Raw genomic sequence first — 18,268 nt, 5'->3', positions numbered from 1 at the left:
GGGAAGACGGGAGCCCCCAGATGGAAGGAGCCTGGGGTCCTTGAATGAACGGGTGGAGCAGAGCCCTGACCACTGACCCACACTGGCTGTGATGCTGGGGGAAAAATCAACCTTCATAGTGCTGAGCCACTGAGATTTGGGGGTCGTCTGTTGGAGCAGTTAGCCTACCATGACGAATGCAACTAGTAACTCCTTTAATTCAAGTGGACAGAGCTGCTCCCTCTCCTAACTAAAAATACTGATTCATAAAATCTACTGACATTTCTCACTAGTTCTTAGCCAGGGCCACAGCCCCCCCAGGATGTTAGTTTCAGTCCACAGCCTAATGATGGCTTTCCACTAGATCATTTCTCAACCTTAGTTTAAAAGCAACTTGATTTAAAAAGGCAAGGATCCATTTTGTCTTATGTATACTCCATGATAAGCTTTTTTTTTTTTTTCTTGAGGAAGTTCAGCCCTGAGCTAACTACTGCCAGTCCTCCTCCTCTTGCTGAGGAAGCCTGGCCCTGAGCTAACGTCCGTGCCCATCTTCCTCCACTTTATACGTGGGACGCCTACCACAGCACGGTGTGCCAAGCCCGCACCTGGGATCCGAACCGGCGAACCCCAGGCCGCCGAGAAGCGGAAGGTGCGAACTTAACAGCTGCGCCACCGGGCCGGCCCCTACTCCACGATAAACGACTCAGTGAATGTCTGTTGAATGGATGGATGCTCTTCTTTGCATTCTTTATTTTTATCTAATGCTCCAGCTAACTGTGATCATGGCAGCTAGGTCGACAGAGATAGGAGTAAAGTTCCTAGTGCCTTATGTTTGTATCATGTTTGTATCATAATTACTAACTAATTATGTAGCTTCAACAGCACTCAGTCTCTTTGGGCCTCACTTTTTATCAGTCAAATGAGGGGTGTTGGTTTCAATTAATTCAAAGTACCGAAATTCGATGACTGCTTAAATCCAATACTTTATTTTTTAACTTTATTGAGGTCACACTGGTTTTTAACATTACATAAATTTCAGGTAGACATCACATATTTCGGCTTCTGTATAGATCGCATTAGGTCACCACCAAAAGTCTAGTCTCCATCTGTTACCATGCACATGTGCCCCTTTACCCCTTTCGCCCTCCCCACCTTGAATCCAATACTTTAGGATCTGAAAAATGATTTCACAACCATTATCTCTTTTGATATGGTTTTCACCAACACACTTAAAAATTCCTTTTACAATACCTCTGTGGTTTATAAGCACTTCTTTTCTAATGGATGGATTTACTATCCTCAGTTAATAACCTGTCACTTGCAGATGTCAAAACCAAGATGAAGCTGATGGCCCAAATTTCATCCCTCCTGGGTATCCACCCCGTCTGCCCCAATGCTCTGCAATCTTCTAGGATTGTGGTCCGGTTTGACCACTGTCTGTCACTTCCATATCTGACCATCAGGGGCACACTGCCACTGCCAACCCACAAAAAGCAGTTTAAAGGTTTTAAAGGGGAATTTTACTAAAGGAATTAAAATAGACAAAACTACATGTAAAATGGAATTACAAACAAAGAGCCTTGCTAAGAAGCAGTTTCACAACCAGCGTCTGTAGACGCCAAACAAAATGGATTCTGAATCTCAGTTTCCTCATCTGTAAAATGGTGGGATGCCATCAAGGTTAAATGAGTTAACACATTATCAAGTTCTCACTCCAACACCTGGCCCATGATATGTACTCAGTGAACATTAGCTGAAAACCCTGCAAGAAGTTGGTCAGAGAACTTTCTTCCCAGAAGCAGGATGCTCGGGTCAGCCCTTTCCAAAGCTGTCTGTCACCCCTTTGGATCCTGTCCAAACTCAAAGCTATTCTGCAGAGGAAGGATGACTGTGAAGCCTAAATTGAGCAAATGATCAAGCTGGCTCCAGAAGCAAGCCCAGCTCTTTTCAACAGGTTTTCTGTGAAGGCTAGCCACTGCTCAGGCTTCTCCAAGGGAGGAACAGAGCTTAACTGCAATGTTACACTTCATGCCGATGCAAATGTAAGAACGCTATAACACATTTCTCAATGAAGATGAAGACAGGGCGTGTATCCTAGAGAAACCCAATTCAAACTGGAACACAGAAAACTGTGGTTAGTGGACGTAGCCTTTTCCTCCAAGGATGGGTGTGACATCTTATAATCACTTTACAACATGCCTAAGTTCCTTACACATCCATTTACCCAGGAAGAACTGAAAAATCAGAAGGTGGGGTCTTGGTTCATGAGACTCCATGGACTTTGGCTCTGGGAGCTACAGCTTTAAGATGGTATTCCCGGGAAAACCCCAGGAACTCTATCCACCCCCTCAGAGTAGCAGGCAATTGAGTTAGTGCTGGTGACTCAGGCAGACTTTTTAATCCTGATCTAAAGGAACCACCACAACCCTGGAGAGGTAAATAAAAAGAGAATCGAGTGGAAAAGGCCTCCACCAGCGGCTGACTCATGCTCCGCCGTGTGACTCGCCCGCACATTACTCTGCTGCTAAGACGTGGAGGGCAGGTTCATTAGTCACTGCAGTGAATTCTTCAAAGAAAGGATTCTCCCTATAAATAATCATGAGCTCTGTCTCCCCAGTGTTGTGTGTGAGCTTGTGACTCACCTTTCCACCATGCCAGGCAGCACCAGTCGTGTCATCTGCAAGAGAGAAAAACAAAACATTCGTGATGGCTAAGGATGCAGGCAACAGACAAAGAGTGGAGGGAAGCCACCCACACAAAAGGGAAGGGGATCACGAAGCCACTCGCCACTTCCACAGGCAGCGGGTTACCGTGTGTACTCCATATGCTTTGGCTGTGTTAAGAGTGCTAAGAAGGAATCAGAGGAAATTACTGCAGATAACATTGGGAAGGCTTTCAGTGAACTTGGCTGAAATTAGTCTTGCCTGGAATGTAATATTGGCACAGAGATCTTCAAATAATTAAGGATTTACAGTGACATCTACTCCCAAAATGCATTCTCAGTAATGGACATATGTTATCACAGGAAATATCCTGCCTGCCAAGATTACTGAAGCTTTCTAATCTCAAGAGCTTAAACGGTCTTTTGCTATCAAAAAAGGCTTTAGAGGGGCCAGCCTGGTGGCATAGTGGTTAAGTTCACATGCTCCCCTTCAGCAGCCTGGGGTTCGCAGGTTCAGATCCCAGGCGTGGACCTAGCACTGCTTATTAAGCCACACTGTGGTGGCATCCCACACAAAATAGAGGAAGATAGGCACAGATGTTAGCTCAGTGACAATCTTCCTCAAGCAAAAAGAGGAAGATTGGCAACAGATGTTAGCTCAGGGCCAATCTTCCTCACCAAAACAAAAAGCTTTTTGAAGAATGCCGTAAAGTGACCTGTTGGCAAAGATTAATTGTATCTTCACATTCATTTCTTGTTGGCCTAGCTAGTTGTGAGTAAATCTCATCCTTAAAGAAAGTTAAGGTTATCTGTGATCTCCAGTAACCAACAATGAAAAAACACCACCTGCATTTTTAAAGGACTTCATAATTGTTGACGAAATACATATAAGATAACGAGGGGCTACTTACTTCTAAACTCTGCTTCAGATATTAGTAACTAAGAAAAGCTAAGATGTCCACTGGCTTAGTCAAGACCACAACAATAGTTAAGTATTAAGGTTGGAACATGAATTCTTGACTCCTAGATATCACTAATTTTCTAAGAAACAAACGCTGTTTTGTCACAGAAAAGTTTGCATGCACGGCAATAAACCTTTTACCTTGAACACTACTGTCTTAATTAAAATAGCATTCTGATGAGAAGAGAATTTTTTTCCTAGAAATATTCTGAAGAAAGAAAGCACCTCCAGACTTCACCAAGGTAAACCTCTATGCAGCACTCCCAACCCAGATGTCAACCCCAGAGCTGCTGCATAGACTCTTCTGGTAAAAACACAAGTTCAAACCGACACTGCGCCATGGAAGATAGACTGACACACTGCCAACTTCGGAACAAAGAAGTATCCTCAAAGCCAAGGGCAATCATTTCAACAGAACTGTCTGGATTGGGCTGAATCTTCTGGCCCAGATAAAAAAGAAACCAAAAGAAAGAGTTTGACCTAAAGCACCCCACATCTCCCTCCCTGGGCTACACTGTTCAGATTAAACTCATCTTCACAGAATGATGGGGCAGAGTTTGCCAATTGTCCTCTAACAATTCATTCTTTCCTTAATATGTAACAACTGAAATTTTTTTTTTTAAAACTGCTTTATTGAAGAACAATTTACATATCGTAAAATTGATCCATTTTAAGTGTTTAATTCAGTGGTTTTAGAAAATTTACAGAGTTGTGCTACCATCACTATAATCCAATTTTAGAACAATTCCATTACCTCAAGAAGATTGCCATCTGAGGTATTTTTATTTTTATTTTTATTTTTTTTTTTGAGGAAGATTAGCCCTGAGCTAACATCTGCTGCCAATCCTCCTCTTTTTGCTGAGGAAGAGTGGCCCTGAGCTCACATCCGTGCCCATCTTCCTCCACTTTATATGTGGGATGCCTACCACAGCTGAATTTTCAGCTGGATGTACGGCCTCTTTCCCACCCTCACTGCCCCCCATAAAAACTGTATGTTCTATATCCTTTCTCACAGTGCATGTGGCCCTATGACTACATTCTAGTAATATGTGCAACTTCTTGGTCATGACCTTACAATAGAAGAAAACACTTGTCCTGCTCCTCGCTTATATTGATGGCTGGGATGTGGATGTGATGGAAGGAGCTAAAACAGACATCTTAGACCCCAAGAGGAAAGCCACGTGTAATGGTGGCAGAGCAATGAGATAAAAAGAGCAGATCCCTGATGATCGTGGAGCTACTCTGCCAAACCTTGATTACCCACTCAGCTTTTTATCTGGGAGGGAAATAAATCTCTCTTTTGTTTAAACCACTACTAGATCTCTGTTAGAGCAGCCAAGCCAACATTCTAAATAATATAATTGACCACTTGTGTTGCTAAAGAGAAACAAATATTAATATTTTAAGAAACAAGAAACAAAAAAGAAACAATCCCCAAAGCAAACACAATCAGAAATTATGCTGACAGCCCAAACGGCCTCAATATTGTAGAGTTTTTAAAACACGGCCCTATTTCTTCTCCTTTCTAGGTTTGCTTGACCCCATTCAGACTGCGCCCGCTGGGCCTCAAACCAAACTATACGGAACCAAGTCAAAGAAGAAGCTGGTTTCAGAGTTTATCCTTTCAACACAATCACCTCTTGTCTTCTCAGATTGAAACAATTCTTCAAATTTGCTTACACGTTTCCTAAGGTTTGTCTTTTTATAGGAGCACGTAGTAAGCAATTGCTCAGTACAGACTATTGAATGGTTAAGGCAAGTATGGTTCATAGTCAGGCCAAAATTCTCATTCCACCGACTAGTGGTATGACCTCAATTTATTAGTTCCTTATTCTCCTCTGTGTTATGTGTTAAATGAAGAAGGTATCCATGTTACAGGTTATTATATTCCGAATCTCAAATGAGGTACGTATATAATGGGCTTGGCATAGACACATCACAGGGTAAGCCTCCAAGGAGAAATTAGTGTCCCTTACTGTCAGCATGCACTATTCTGTTAGGATGCAGCAGCACCTAGGCCTTCTTTAAGTATGTTGTGCCCTACATACTTTAGAGCCATAAACAATGACAAATTTTGAGGTCATCCACTTTAACTCACCACACAGAAGTTTCTGGACAGTTCCATCAATATTTAAAAATACCTCAGGGGCCGGCCCAGTGGCACAGCAGCTAAGTGTGCATGTTCCACTTCGGCGGCCCAGGCTTTGCCAGTTCAGATCCTGGGTGCGGACATGGCACCACTTGGCAAGCCATGCTGTGGTAGGCGTCCCACATATAAAGTGGAGGAAGATGGGCACGGATGTGAGCTCAGGGCCACTCTTCCTCAGCAAAAAGAGGAGGATTGGCAGCAGATGTTAGCTCAGGGCTAATCTTCCTCAAAAAAAAAATAAAAATAAAAATAAAAATACCTCAGCTGGCAATCTTCTTGAGGTAATGGAATTGTTCTAAAATTGGATTATAGTGATGGTAGCACAACTCTGTAAATTTACTAAAACCACTGAATTAAACACTTAAAATGGATCAATTTTACGATATGTAAATTGTTCTTCAATAAAGCAGTTTTTTAAAAAAAAAATCTCAAACTGGCATGGCAAAATACATTTGATGTTACTTTACCAAATCCAGGAGACAAAAGAGCTCTTAAAATGCTCTACGCATATCAACCTATGGCCTGAAGCAACAGGAAGTAATAAAGAGGCATTCTTCTGTTCAGCCAAGGCCATGTTAGGTCCTCAGACTCGGGCTGGGTGGTGGGAGCTCACTATCTAGCAAGAGAACAGATATTTACAGAAATAAATCACTACAAGACAATGTTATGAGTGGTATAAGAAAGGTAAGGACGGAGGGCACCGATGCTTGGGAGAAGACTAGCTATGTCTGGGGAATCAGGTAGAGCTTCACAGATCATATTTCAGTCAAGGTCTAAAAGAATAAACTGGAGTTCACTAGGCAGAAAAAAATTCTAGTAGAATGCAAAAAGGCAAACAGCTGCAAGAAACTACAATGAATGCATTGGAGAATCGAGGCAATCATAAAAACTTTTTGTTGAATGGACGAAGCATATAAAGAAGTAAAAAGCATGCGCATCCTGTTACATATGTCACACAATTTGCCTATCATACTACACATCATGGACAGCTTCCCAGGCTGGTACAAACAGATGGACATCAGGCACGTATCTTATTGTAAGGATAGATTATATGCATTCTTGGCATTATTTAGCACATTTCACCAGGGGACCATAACGCTAATGTATCATAAAGAGGTCTCCAACCATTTTGTGAAGAGAAGCTATTGGTCAGCTTCCCAAAGCCCTGAGACCACCAGAAACAGAATACGGAAGGAGAAGGCTGATGATAAAAATGTTGACTCGGGGTAGGGGGGTGTGTGTGTGTGCGCGTGTACACATTTGTAATAAGGAAAGGAGACTTGCTCGCTACACAGTCACTGACTGTTTAGCTGTCCGACACAAAAGAAGAGAAGGAAAGGGATTTGTAGGCAGCGATCAACCTGGAGAACTATTAGGAAAGTCTACAACATCTGCTGATGGACTCTGTTCTTCTGACCAGAATCTCAGTACCATATGAATATACAAGTGGTTGTACAGAGTTTTAAAGTGCAATTCAGATTTTTTTCCAAGATGTAAATTTACATACTTAAGTACAGTCCATAAGAAATATCACTTTAAGCACTAAGGACACTAAGGAACTATAAATGCATACATTGGGAGCTATTTTTTCCCTTACACTGTGTGCGTGTTATATGTTAAGTGTCTCCTTTCTGAATGGCAAAAATTATCCAGAAAATGATCAGAGACAAAATAAAGCTCCATGAAATATAATCTTACTTACAAAATTACATCGACGGCATGCTAAACATTAAATATTTTCTTGATGGTCTGCAATGTATAGACATGTTCAAAAGATATTCTTTTTCCTCCAATTTTATTGAGATATAATTAACATATACCCTTGTATTAGTTTAAGGTGTACAACATAGTGATCTGATAGAAGTGTAAATTGCAAAATGATTACCACAGTAAGTTTAGAGAACATCAAAATTATGGAACGTTTCACAAAGTTCTGTGTCATCCTTGTGCAGGGGTCAGGATCATCCCTGTATCATTCCAATTTAATATATGTGCTGCTGAAGCAAGTACCAACATAGATTCTTAAGTTAAAATTCAAGTTTTAATAAGTTAACACAAAGGAAGAAGCAGTGTTTTCAATGCCTGGCTATTCAAGGGCCGGAAATCCCTACTGGATGCTCAGTGACCAAATGTCCCATTAGCCAAGACACAGCCCTCGCGTGAAAACGTGAAACTCTTCCACACTGCTGATTGGGTTCTTTCTTTGAATCCTGACGCTCAATTACTCCTCCTTGCCATCAAGTGGAACATCTTTTTTGATCTGTCAAATAACAAGGACACTGAAAGACCTGAGCAAACTTCACCTGAACTCTGCATGCTTTATAACCTGATCAATGCCCTCATCGGTACTTAGATTATCTTTCCTTCTAATCAGATTCCAAGTCACAATAAATTCAATTTCAAGCCTGCTTCGTTTGGGCACGTGGATACTAATAATTCTTAACGTTCTATGCGTAACAGACAGGCTCCACTATGTTCACATCCAATTAAATTCTCTTTAACATCAAGTTTTACATAGATATTTTAACTATGCTATTAGTAGTCTCATTTCACTTTATATGCATCAGTTGGTATCTTGATATCTGGTTATTTGTATCATACACCAAGCATTCCTGTGAAATCTCACTATCTAAACTCCATTTCACAGCTCAGGAGCTGGAGTTAACCGGAGTTAACTCAATATGCTAATTTTAGGCCATCTGCAGGTGCTAATTGCTGTACCGGGAAATTTTTTTGTTCCTTTTAAGATATTGCTAAAATAAGTTTATCCTAACTTGTAAGTTCAGTGGTTAAGAATATTAGAAAAGTGGGAGTAAACATGATTTCTACACTTGTTTTCTTCTGTGTCAGGGTTGTTTCCAAAAGTATATAGCAAACAATTTAAATTTAATTCTTTCCTAAAAAGTGATCAAAGTTGCAATCGTACCTCCACAACGAGAAGCGCTTCAAATCCTTGCAGAAAAAAAACGTATCCTATTTAGATAGCTAAATTTTTTAGTGACAGTTTCATCAAGCCTTGCCAGAAAAAAGTCCTAAAAGCCTAAAATCAATAGGGGAAAGGTCAATCTATGTTATATCACACCTAGATATTGCCTCATCTTGTATGCAAGCTGGCCACACACCATACAAATGTACTAAGATGAATGGAAGTCTTTACCAACGACAGCTCAATTCAGAATTCCTTCTGGGGACACCATGGATTCAATTTCAAGAGTGAAATATTTAGCAGTATTTATTGCCACAGCTAGGTATATTCTGGCTGGGAAATAAATAAGAGGCTCATTTAGCTAATACAAAATCAAAATCAGTACTATTAGATCATTTAGTTGAAATACATAATTTAAAAAATGCATTGGCTGGTCTAGAAAATTCTTGAAAAAGATATATTAAAATGTAATCATCTGTGGCTGGGATGATACATGATTTATTTTCCTCTTAGTATTCTTAAATATTTATCATATTTTTGGCAACAATCTTGCATTGCTTTTGTAAGTAGAAAAGCCCCACAAGAAATCTTATTTCTAAAAGAAATTAACATGAATAATTTTTTTTTTTTTTTTTACTTCTTTGGCATCAGTAATCAAGATTTTGTAGAAGGAAATTTATTTTATACTCAAAGCCAATCTAGGCTTCCCCACTCTTTAGTATGAAAACTGAGAACACAAGCAAATTACGCAGATTATTTTACAAAGAAGTAATTTACTTTTACAAGCAAATTATTTTTGTTTCACGGAAGCTCTGGCATTTGGTCATTTTTTGGAGAGAACGGTACAAAGAAAAGACTACTGCCTGATGCTAGAAAAGCCAACCAAAAACCCCAGTGAAAGGATTAATTTCAAGGTATCCTAGTAAAATGAGGAAACAAATACTGTCACCTGTATCGCCATTATATATAAGTAGGAAATAAAGTGTAACAACTAGCCCTAGAATCTGGGCAAGCCCCAAGAAGCCAGGCTACTCAGACAAATAGTGAGCACATCATGAATAGCCACTCTGTCCATTTCTGCCCTGTGTCTACCCCAAAGCATGGAGTAAACACAAGCTGAACTCAAGCAACTGAAAAAGAAACCCACACAAACTAGAAGGAAATAGATGCAAATGCCTTAAACAGGTTTCCAAGTGGAATCATTAACAATACTTTTGAAAATCACACTATAGCAGTGAAAACAATTACATAAAGTAACAGCGATGTTACACAATGCCCGTTTTGGAGAAATTCGACGGTAACTCCATTGGAAGTCATACTAGAATGACACAGCACGTGTTTCTTTGGCAAACTGTATAATTTGAGCCCTGTGGTACCCAGAATACAACCTAATTAGAAATTCTTAGAATCTCACCTGTATGGCTAACAGAATATTTACTGCACGGGGGGGTGAAAAGCTTAATTAGATAAAGATTTTAGAGTGCTTTGAGATCTCTGAAGGTCATTTCATTTTCCTCTTTATTAACGTTTAAGTCTTTGTGGAAGTTAAGAGCCCTCCTTGCATTTCCCATCACCCCCCTACCCCAAACGACTCAACCTGAAATTCAACCCCACCTCATAAAAAACGTTTTTCCTTTTGTAATAAATTCCGGTTTGATATATATTAAAATAATTTCACAAAAGAAAAAGAAAAGAAATGTCCAGAACAGAGCGTTGCATGCCAATTAATAATAAAGCCATAATTTATAAACTCTAAGAAATAATGCATACACCATCACACAGTTTTTCCAAAATCAGCAGACTATAATATGCTAAGAGTTTCCATTACTTAAATTTTCCCAAAATAAGCTGACTTCCCCAAAAATGACAGATTTGAGGAGAAAATAATCCCTAAAGTTCTCAAAGAGATTTGTACATTTTCACCCAGATACAAGTCATTTCCCCTACAAAACTAGCTTTACTTTGAGCTGGAAAGAACTTTAGACCCAATCTACAACTACTCCTTTGCTGTTTTTTTTTTCTTTTGCTTGAGGAAGATTGGCCCTGAGCTAACACCTGTGCCAATTTCCCTCTATTTTGTATGTGGGATGCCACCACAGCATGGCATGACAACTGGCATGTAGGTCCACGCCTGGGATCCAAACCTGTGAACCCCAGGCCGCCAAAGCAGGGCACGTAAACTTAACCACAACACCACCTGGCTGGCCCCCTCCGGCCCCCTCCCTCATTTTTTAAAGATGAAAACTACGGAAAGAGGGGTTGTCATGCAGTTTGGCAAAGGCATAATTTTGTAGTTATGCCTGAAGTGGCCCATTACTGTGAGACCCTAAGTGCTAAATATACCTAATAATTTGGAAGTTTTTAGGAACATAATAACTGCTTTCAAATGGATTGAAAGACTCTATATATTAACTTGGCATGTCTTCATCTGGAAAAACCCCAGGTGGGGGTCAGTGGTAAGGGTCATACCCTCCTTCCTATAATTTATTAACTTCCTAATGCTGTTAACTTGAATTCTTGGGGCAGGGTGGGGTGGGGGGGATAAATTCTTAGCATAACCCCTAAATTAAATACAATCAGGCTGCTGAACAGAGATGCTCCTCATGGATTTCCAGATTAACAGAGGGCTCCCCCTGCTGGTACTGCATCACACACTAGAGGCAATTCCTTGTAAGAAAAAGGAGACAAATACTTCTCCCATGCTTTTCAGCCATGCAAACATTTACTATCCACCCCACAAGCAGGGCATAGAATTACGCACTTCCGGCTTAGTGACATACAGTGAATACACAGTGGTATCAGAAGGAAAAACTTAGTGTTTCAAAGGCATGCAAAGGGCCTCATCCTCCAAGAGCTTTGATTTCAGATCACGATAGAGACAGAAGAGACTGATTTAGTCAGTCATTCTAATCCTGCAACCCCACCAAGAAGTTATTCAGTTTGAGTAGATTGAACACTTGGAGTTACCTGAACAGGGGTAACTCAAATGCCTAAAAGAGCCAGGTAGTAACACACAAGTGCAGTAAGTCAGACAACAGGGACCGGTGGGGACTGCGGGAATCTGGAGTGCAGGCCGAAGTACTCAGCATACTCAACGGCTCTTCACTCTGATCGCTTGTTGCCATGCAGTAGTTCAGGTCTGTGTTACCCAAGTTTCAGATTTTTCCTAAGAGAAGCTGGAAATTTGGGTGTGAAGTGTCCCAATTTTGAAAACAGTGCTTGAGCCAAGAAATATGTGGGCAGGGCAATCCAGCCCACGGACTACTGGTTTGCAGCCTCTGACCTAGAATCACGAAGGGAACTCTCCTTCTGCCCACTCCACTTCTGGCACATCCAAAGATTAAAAAGGGCTCACAATTTACTTCCACGTAGGTATCAACAACTTAGCCATTTCCAGCCTTCTAGGACCTAACAAAGTAAGGGCGATCCTTATTCCCAAAGAATGAGAGTTTTTAGTTTTTTAATTCATATACGTATTTACTCAAAAAGCATTTGTTGTATACCCGCCATAGGTGAGGTCGGGGTTAGGAGATGGCAGGGAACAAAAGGACATGGCACCAGCCCTCGCGGGGCTTACAATCTGTAGAGACACACTAAACAAAGAAGGAAAAGCCAACTGAAGGCAAGACACACAGTGTGTGATGAAACCGCGTGGATGAGACCTAGTCTAGTCTGGAAGGCTCCCCATCCCACCCCCGCCCCCAAGTACATCACACTTAGTTGAGAACTGAAGGATGAGGAGAATTGTAAAGTGGGGGACAACGGAGGCTTCCACAGAGAGGGAAGAGCCTGAGGGAACATGAGATTCAAGAGACTAAACGAAGGTGCCTTGTCCTGAACACAGAGTTGGAGGGAGAGACCTGAGGCGGAAGTGGAGAGGTGGCAGGGACCAAATCAGGGAGGTCCTTCCCCATCGGTCACATGAAAGGTTCTGGACGTGAGGGAAAGGAGAAGTCACTGAAGGATTTAACAGGGGTGTGACATGATCTGATGAAAATAACACTTTGGCCACACGGAGACCGGACTGGAAGAAGACAAATTGGATGAAAATGGCTGGTTCGGCTGGTCGAGCAGTTCCCACTGAGAAATTTAGGGGCTTGGAACCTGGAAGGAATCACTAGGAATGAAAAGAAGTGAGTTGGTTTGCAAATTACTTGGGAGATAGAACTGGCCTCGATTAGGATGTGTGTGCATGTGCGCGTGTATGTGTGTGCGCGTGTGTGGGTGTGATGTCATGCTTCCCTTCTCCACACTAAACACGCCTAATTCTTTCAACCACTCCTAATAAGACAGGGTTTCGAGTCACCACTTTGCTTGAATATCTGGTGAAGGAAGAACTAAATGATGATGCCCTGCTTAAGACTCCTCCTCCCCACCCCCAAATAAAGCAAACAAAACTCAGTGGTACTTCACTCTAAGTGGAGGTTAATAAAGTTTACCTTGGGCCACACCCCCACCCACTTCCTTCTCTGCTCTAGGAGAGGTGATAAAGAGGTTGGAACATCCCCTCCATTTGTCAGAAGGGCAGCCTGAAAATTTCCTAAGGGATTCAGATGCAGGCTCCCTACTGTCCACCTTATTCACCAAGCCCAGCAGCTTCCGGGGCGTCTCATCACAAGAATGGGTCTCCCACCTGTAGGTAGGGGCTGCGGGCAGTTCAGGTAATACTGTTCGGGCAGCGTTCATCTGGAAACAGTTCGAGCCTATGGTGTCCTGAGGTCCTAAAACTCATTAAAGTAATCGAGCCCAGGCCAGAGAAGGAAGGCCAACTCCAAATCCGGCAGACGTTAAAACAAGTGATGTCAAATCAGAAACGAACAACACGAGATCTGTTGTAGAATTTGTGTTGACTGGTGTCGAGCTCAGTGTACGACCTGTTTGAAACCAGATTTGTATTTACCTGTCTCTGGAGTCGTGGCCCTTCCACCATTTTCCATGATTTCTCTAATACTAACCAGTAGCAGAATAACAATATCATCTGCAAACTCTCGGTGTTCTGAGATGGAAACCCCTCCAGGCAGAAACTGGAAATATTTTAGAAGAGTGGGGTTCAGTATCTGGAGGTTTAATTATCTCTAAACTCCACCATTTCTGGTCTGAAGACCATCATTCTTGAGGAGAAATCAGCGTTACCTTAGATTTTAGTCACAGAGCATTTGAAATCACAAGAAAAAAGCCCTGGCTAGTAGGACCTCACTTCCAGTTTAAGGCCAATCTACCCGCCATATTGCTCACCTGGATAGAATTTCCACACCACTGCTCTTCCCACCTTGGCACTTACCTGCTCTGCAGGGAACAAGATGAAGACCAAGACCAAGACCAAATTCAGTCCTGAAGGATTTGAGAGCAAAACTATGAAGCATGCAATAAGACTTCTAAACACCCCTTGGGTTACCTCAACTAACAGTATTAAGCCTGGTAACGGGAAAGCCCCATTAAGCAACTCACTGAAAGGGCATAAAGGAATAAACCTAAATTATTAGATAAGGTGAAAAGTGAAATAATCAGATGGAACTGGAGAGATAATAGCCGGGGAGACTGGATTCCGTGATTAAACATCTGGGGTCTATAGTCACGACCATTCTGGTTAATATTTCTTCCCCAATATTTTTCTGGACCTCTCACCGCTACTGCATCTGGTGATGGCACAATTCTTTTGGTCAGGATATTTCACTTTATTATTCCTCTATTGGAACGTGGGACTTAGGGGATTTCTATAATCATCTGACCTACTGATATAGGACAGGAGCACACGGACCCAGCAATCATTCTGGACCTGAAGGAATGTAGAGCCAAGCCATTCAGTGCTCGTGGTGTAGCACAGGACTTAGAACAAGATGCTGAAGCCCTACTCAGCAAATGTCTCCAAATTAGGGCACAAGCCCAGGGTCACCAAGGCAAGCTGATTTCTCCAGTCCGTCCTGGCACACTTCTCAGTCAGTTATCCCCCATCACGTGGTTTGGTGAGGAGATAAAACTTAGACCAACACTGATGGTGAGAAGAGGTTGTCCTCCGTCTAACATAAGCCTTTTTTGATACATTTCTGGTGGCATTAGGCTGCAGACATCCATGCCCTAGTTTCCCTGTGTCCAGCCACCATAAAACCTGGTAAGAGTCTAGAGCCAGACCAAGCTTCATCTTCTTTTAAGTTACCCCAGGGCTCCAAACAGCCATTGCTACTGAAAATGTAGCCCTGGCCCTGGCAACATAACACAGTCCACTAAAGGACAATAGGTACAACTCATCAAAATGCGCCATAGGGCACGTCACAGCAGCACGAAAGAACACTAACCCAGGTGCGTCATGCACAGAACTTCACCAAGGTGAATGCCCTTTTCTCAGTATAAATAACATAAACGCATATACGACAAAATACATATTGCCACGTCGCTCTGCCACTAGAACGGCCTTTCTGAAATGTACATCAGATCACACACCTCACTTCTGCTCGAAGGCTTTCTATGGCTCTCCATCCTCTTGAGCACAGCACTTCAGTTCCTGCACAATCACGCCCTAACTTCTCCGGCCTTCTGGCTCGCCCCTACACACCACTCGCCTCCTGCTGCTGGAGTCAAACCATTTTCATACCTGAATGGTCACTAGTCAACTGCGCCACGGAGATGATAATACCCTGATCCTGCCCACAGCACAACAAAGACAAACTGGCTGTCCTCCAGATGTTATTAATTCCACGATGCATAAATCAAGAGTTTTGAATTGTTTTTCCACTAAAAGGGCATATCACAAAAGTAGAGGAAAATTCATCTTCACACGAAGGATAAATTAAAGGATGATTATTTAGCTTAAGTGTTTTAAAAAGCAAACTCCCTTGGTGCTTTGTAAATGGGATTTGACTTGAAAAAAAGATTTGCATACGAAAATTTTAAGCATATAATCAGTTCCTCTGCTGGTGACATTTCCTAACAATATGGTTCACAATATGATATATGATATGATACGTTTAGTAAGTTAGCATTTGTCTCCACTAACTCATTTCATGGGAACAAGTACATATGCCCCCGTGAAAAAGGAAAGTGGAAGAGGAAGACCGAAGAGGTGGGGGAAGCAATTTATAATTTGTCAAGATATTAGGACTGGTGCCTCATTATTATTTCAGCATTATTTGAAAAACACTGGAAGGCACTCTACAGTGCTGTTGGACTTGTGCTGCTGTATCCTTGTTTGCCCCCTGCGCTCCTCATCTGGAGGCAGGGACGCGAGGTGAATACACCAGCACACGGCGATCCGTGTGCTCAGAGGCTGCTCGAAGGATGTGGTGTGCAACGTGCAGCACAGCAAGCTGACTGGTTCGCACAGATCAAGGTCAAGACCTTGGCCTTCACCCTTAGTATCCTGTAGACCGCCACCCAAAAAGCCATGTTTGGGGAGACAGAAGAGGCCAGAGATTTCTACTCTGAGGGTATCCAAACACGTAAGTGCTGACAAGCAGGAGGTCACAGGAGAAGATACTAATGTACGTAGAGTAAAAACCTTACAGAGTTTATCTGACAGAGGAGTTCAAATTATCAGGAGACGAATTTGTAGGTAGAATTAACAATTCTATAAAATAACATTTAAACACTTGAACATGTTTTTCATCATTCACTCACTACAATATATTATGAAACAAGTATATACTTTTAACACTCATTATTTTTAAGCATTTGGGCAAATGTACTCGAAAAGATCATCAAAACAACAGTATACGTCAGTGATTTCAAAAGACAAAACTACAAAATATATAAATTAGAGACTAGAAGGAGACTAATTTTGATCAAAAAACTTTGCTTGTGGGGCCGGCCCCATGGCCGAGTGGTTAAGTTCGCGCACTCTGCTCTAGCAGCCAAGGGTTTCGCCGGTTCGAATCCTGGGCACGGACACGGCACTGCTCAACAAGCCATGCTGAGGCGGCATCCCACATGCCACAACTAGAAGGACCCACAGCTAAAAATACACAACTATGTACCAGGGGGCTTCGGGAGGGAAAAAAAAAAAACTCTGCTTGCTAAAAAGTAAAGTCATAGTTGCACATATTTACTAAAAACTTTATCAGCTCTGAGTTTAACAAAATAATAGCAACCTTTTTTGGAGGCCTTACTATGATCCGGGCACTAGTCTAAGAGGTTTGCACATATTACCTCATTTAATTCCCAGTACAATACTGTGAGGTAAAGAGAACTATCATCTTCAATTTACAGATGAAAAACTGAAGCAGAGAAGGAAAGTAATTTGCTCAAGGTCATCTAACTAGTAAATGGTGGAGTTATTTAATCAACTTGAAACCTCATACAGATTATTGAAGAATGATTACATTTATATAGTATGCCAAGGGGAATACCTTTGAAACTATATAGATATATTCATATTAACCATGTTTTAAAAGCAACAATTTTGTGTGTGTGGGTCTTGGTCCAAATCTACTCACAGATCCACTTTTTACTAGTTTGCCTCACTTAAACTGAATCTTACGTGAGAAAAAGCCTTGGATAACAACAACAATGGAAAAGACACAGTGATCACTTGTTTGACAAAATTATTTGTCATATTACAATATAATTCATTTGAGTTGCCCTTAAGTAGCAAGGTACTAACTGTTACGTGGCATGTATGCATCAACAGTGGAGCTCCATTTTGGAAGAGCTGGTTTAATCAGTCATATTGCTAAAATCATGTAAAATCATATAAAAACTGAATTAACCAAACACTTTAAAAGCAACATATATATCACACAGGAAGAGGCACAGCCACACATGGAAAGCTGGACAAGGCAGAACGTTTCAGTGTCCTTGCACTTGAAATCAACCAGGAAAGGGTTATGACTGCTCAGAACACGAAGATCCCAGGAGACTTTTTCTTTAAACATTTACAAGAGAGAAAAAGATCAAGACTAGGCAATTAAATTCTTATTTATATTTATCTGGTCAATTCTAATAGTTTTGAGATAAATATTTTTTGGTTTCCTTAAACTAGTCCATAAGGGTGATCGAAAATGGATTTGACTTTTCCATCAGTATGTTCACATTTAAATTAAGGATGTGATGTTGCCCGTGGAAATTCTGCCTCAGGCAACATTTTCTGCTTGGTCAGGTGTGTATAACCGAGGTATGGTATCTTATTGCAGTTACTGTTAAAACATAAGCAGAAATGGTGCTCTAATGCCGATATCTGCTCACTATTCTTCCTTTAGCATACATCAGCAGTGGTGTCTTTTGTCAGCATATACAAGCGACACGGCTATAACGCATGCCTAGCAATTAGAAAGCAGAGTAGTTTTTAGGTAAAATAATCACTCTCATTACTTTATGGTCCCATACTCCCCATACAATACTTTACCACAACATTTTGAGTTAAATCTTACACGTATCACAGGGGATACAAAAAGAAACAATTTATCAGTGATGAATTACAGGTAGGTGAAAACTTTGTAAAAATCAATCTTCAGTCTAAATTACTTTGTATAGTCCCAGGGCCTACCATCCTGTTGGCATAAAGGAGGCATTTAATAAATGTTCAGTTGTTAAAAACCAAAATCATACAGTCATCTGTTTGTTGTTCAGCTCTTTCTACTTCCGGAAGACATAAGGAAAGAG

General features: G+C 41.3%; 1 protein-coding gene and 1 non-coding gene across 5 annotated transcripts in view; both read right to left on the bottom strand.

The window, feature by feature from the left end:
* The window catches only part of HSD17B12 (hydroxysteroid 17-beta dehydrogenase 12), a 263,951-nt gene that overhangs the window by 22,699 nt on the left and 222,984 nt on the right, over window positions 1-18,268 (bottom strand). For all 4 annotated transcript variants that reach the window (XM_070229332.1, XM_070229333.1, XM_070229331.1 and 1 more), the window contains one exon: window positions 2,622-2,656. In XM_070229332.1, coding sequence (XP_070085433.1) covers window positions 2,622-2,656 — 35 coding nt within the window. The remainder of the gene's footprint in view (window positions 1-2,621; window positions 2,657-18,268) is intronic.
* Window positions 7,659-7,761, bottom strand: LOC111776137 (U6 spliceosomal RNA). Its single transcript, XR_002812091.2, has one exon. It is a non-coding gene; the product is annotated as a U6 spliceosomal RNA (small nuclear RNA).

Source organism: Equus caballus, chromosome 12, assembly GCF_041296265.1.
Source record: "Equus caballus isolate H_3958 breed thoroughbred chromosome 12, TB-T2T, whole genome shotgun sequence".
Taxonomy (NCBI): Eukaryota; Metazoa; Chordata; class Mammalia; order Perissodactyla; family Equidae; genus Equus; species Equus caballus.
This window is presented reverse-complemented; position numbering and strand designations above follow the sequence as displayed.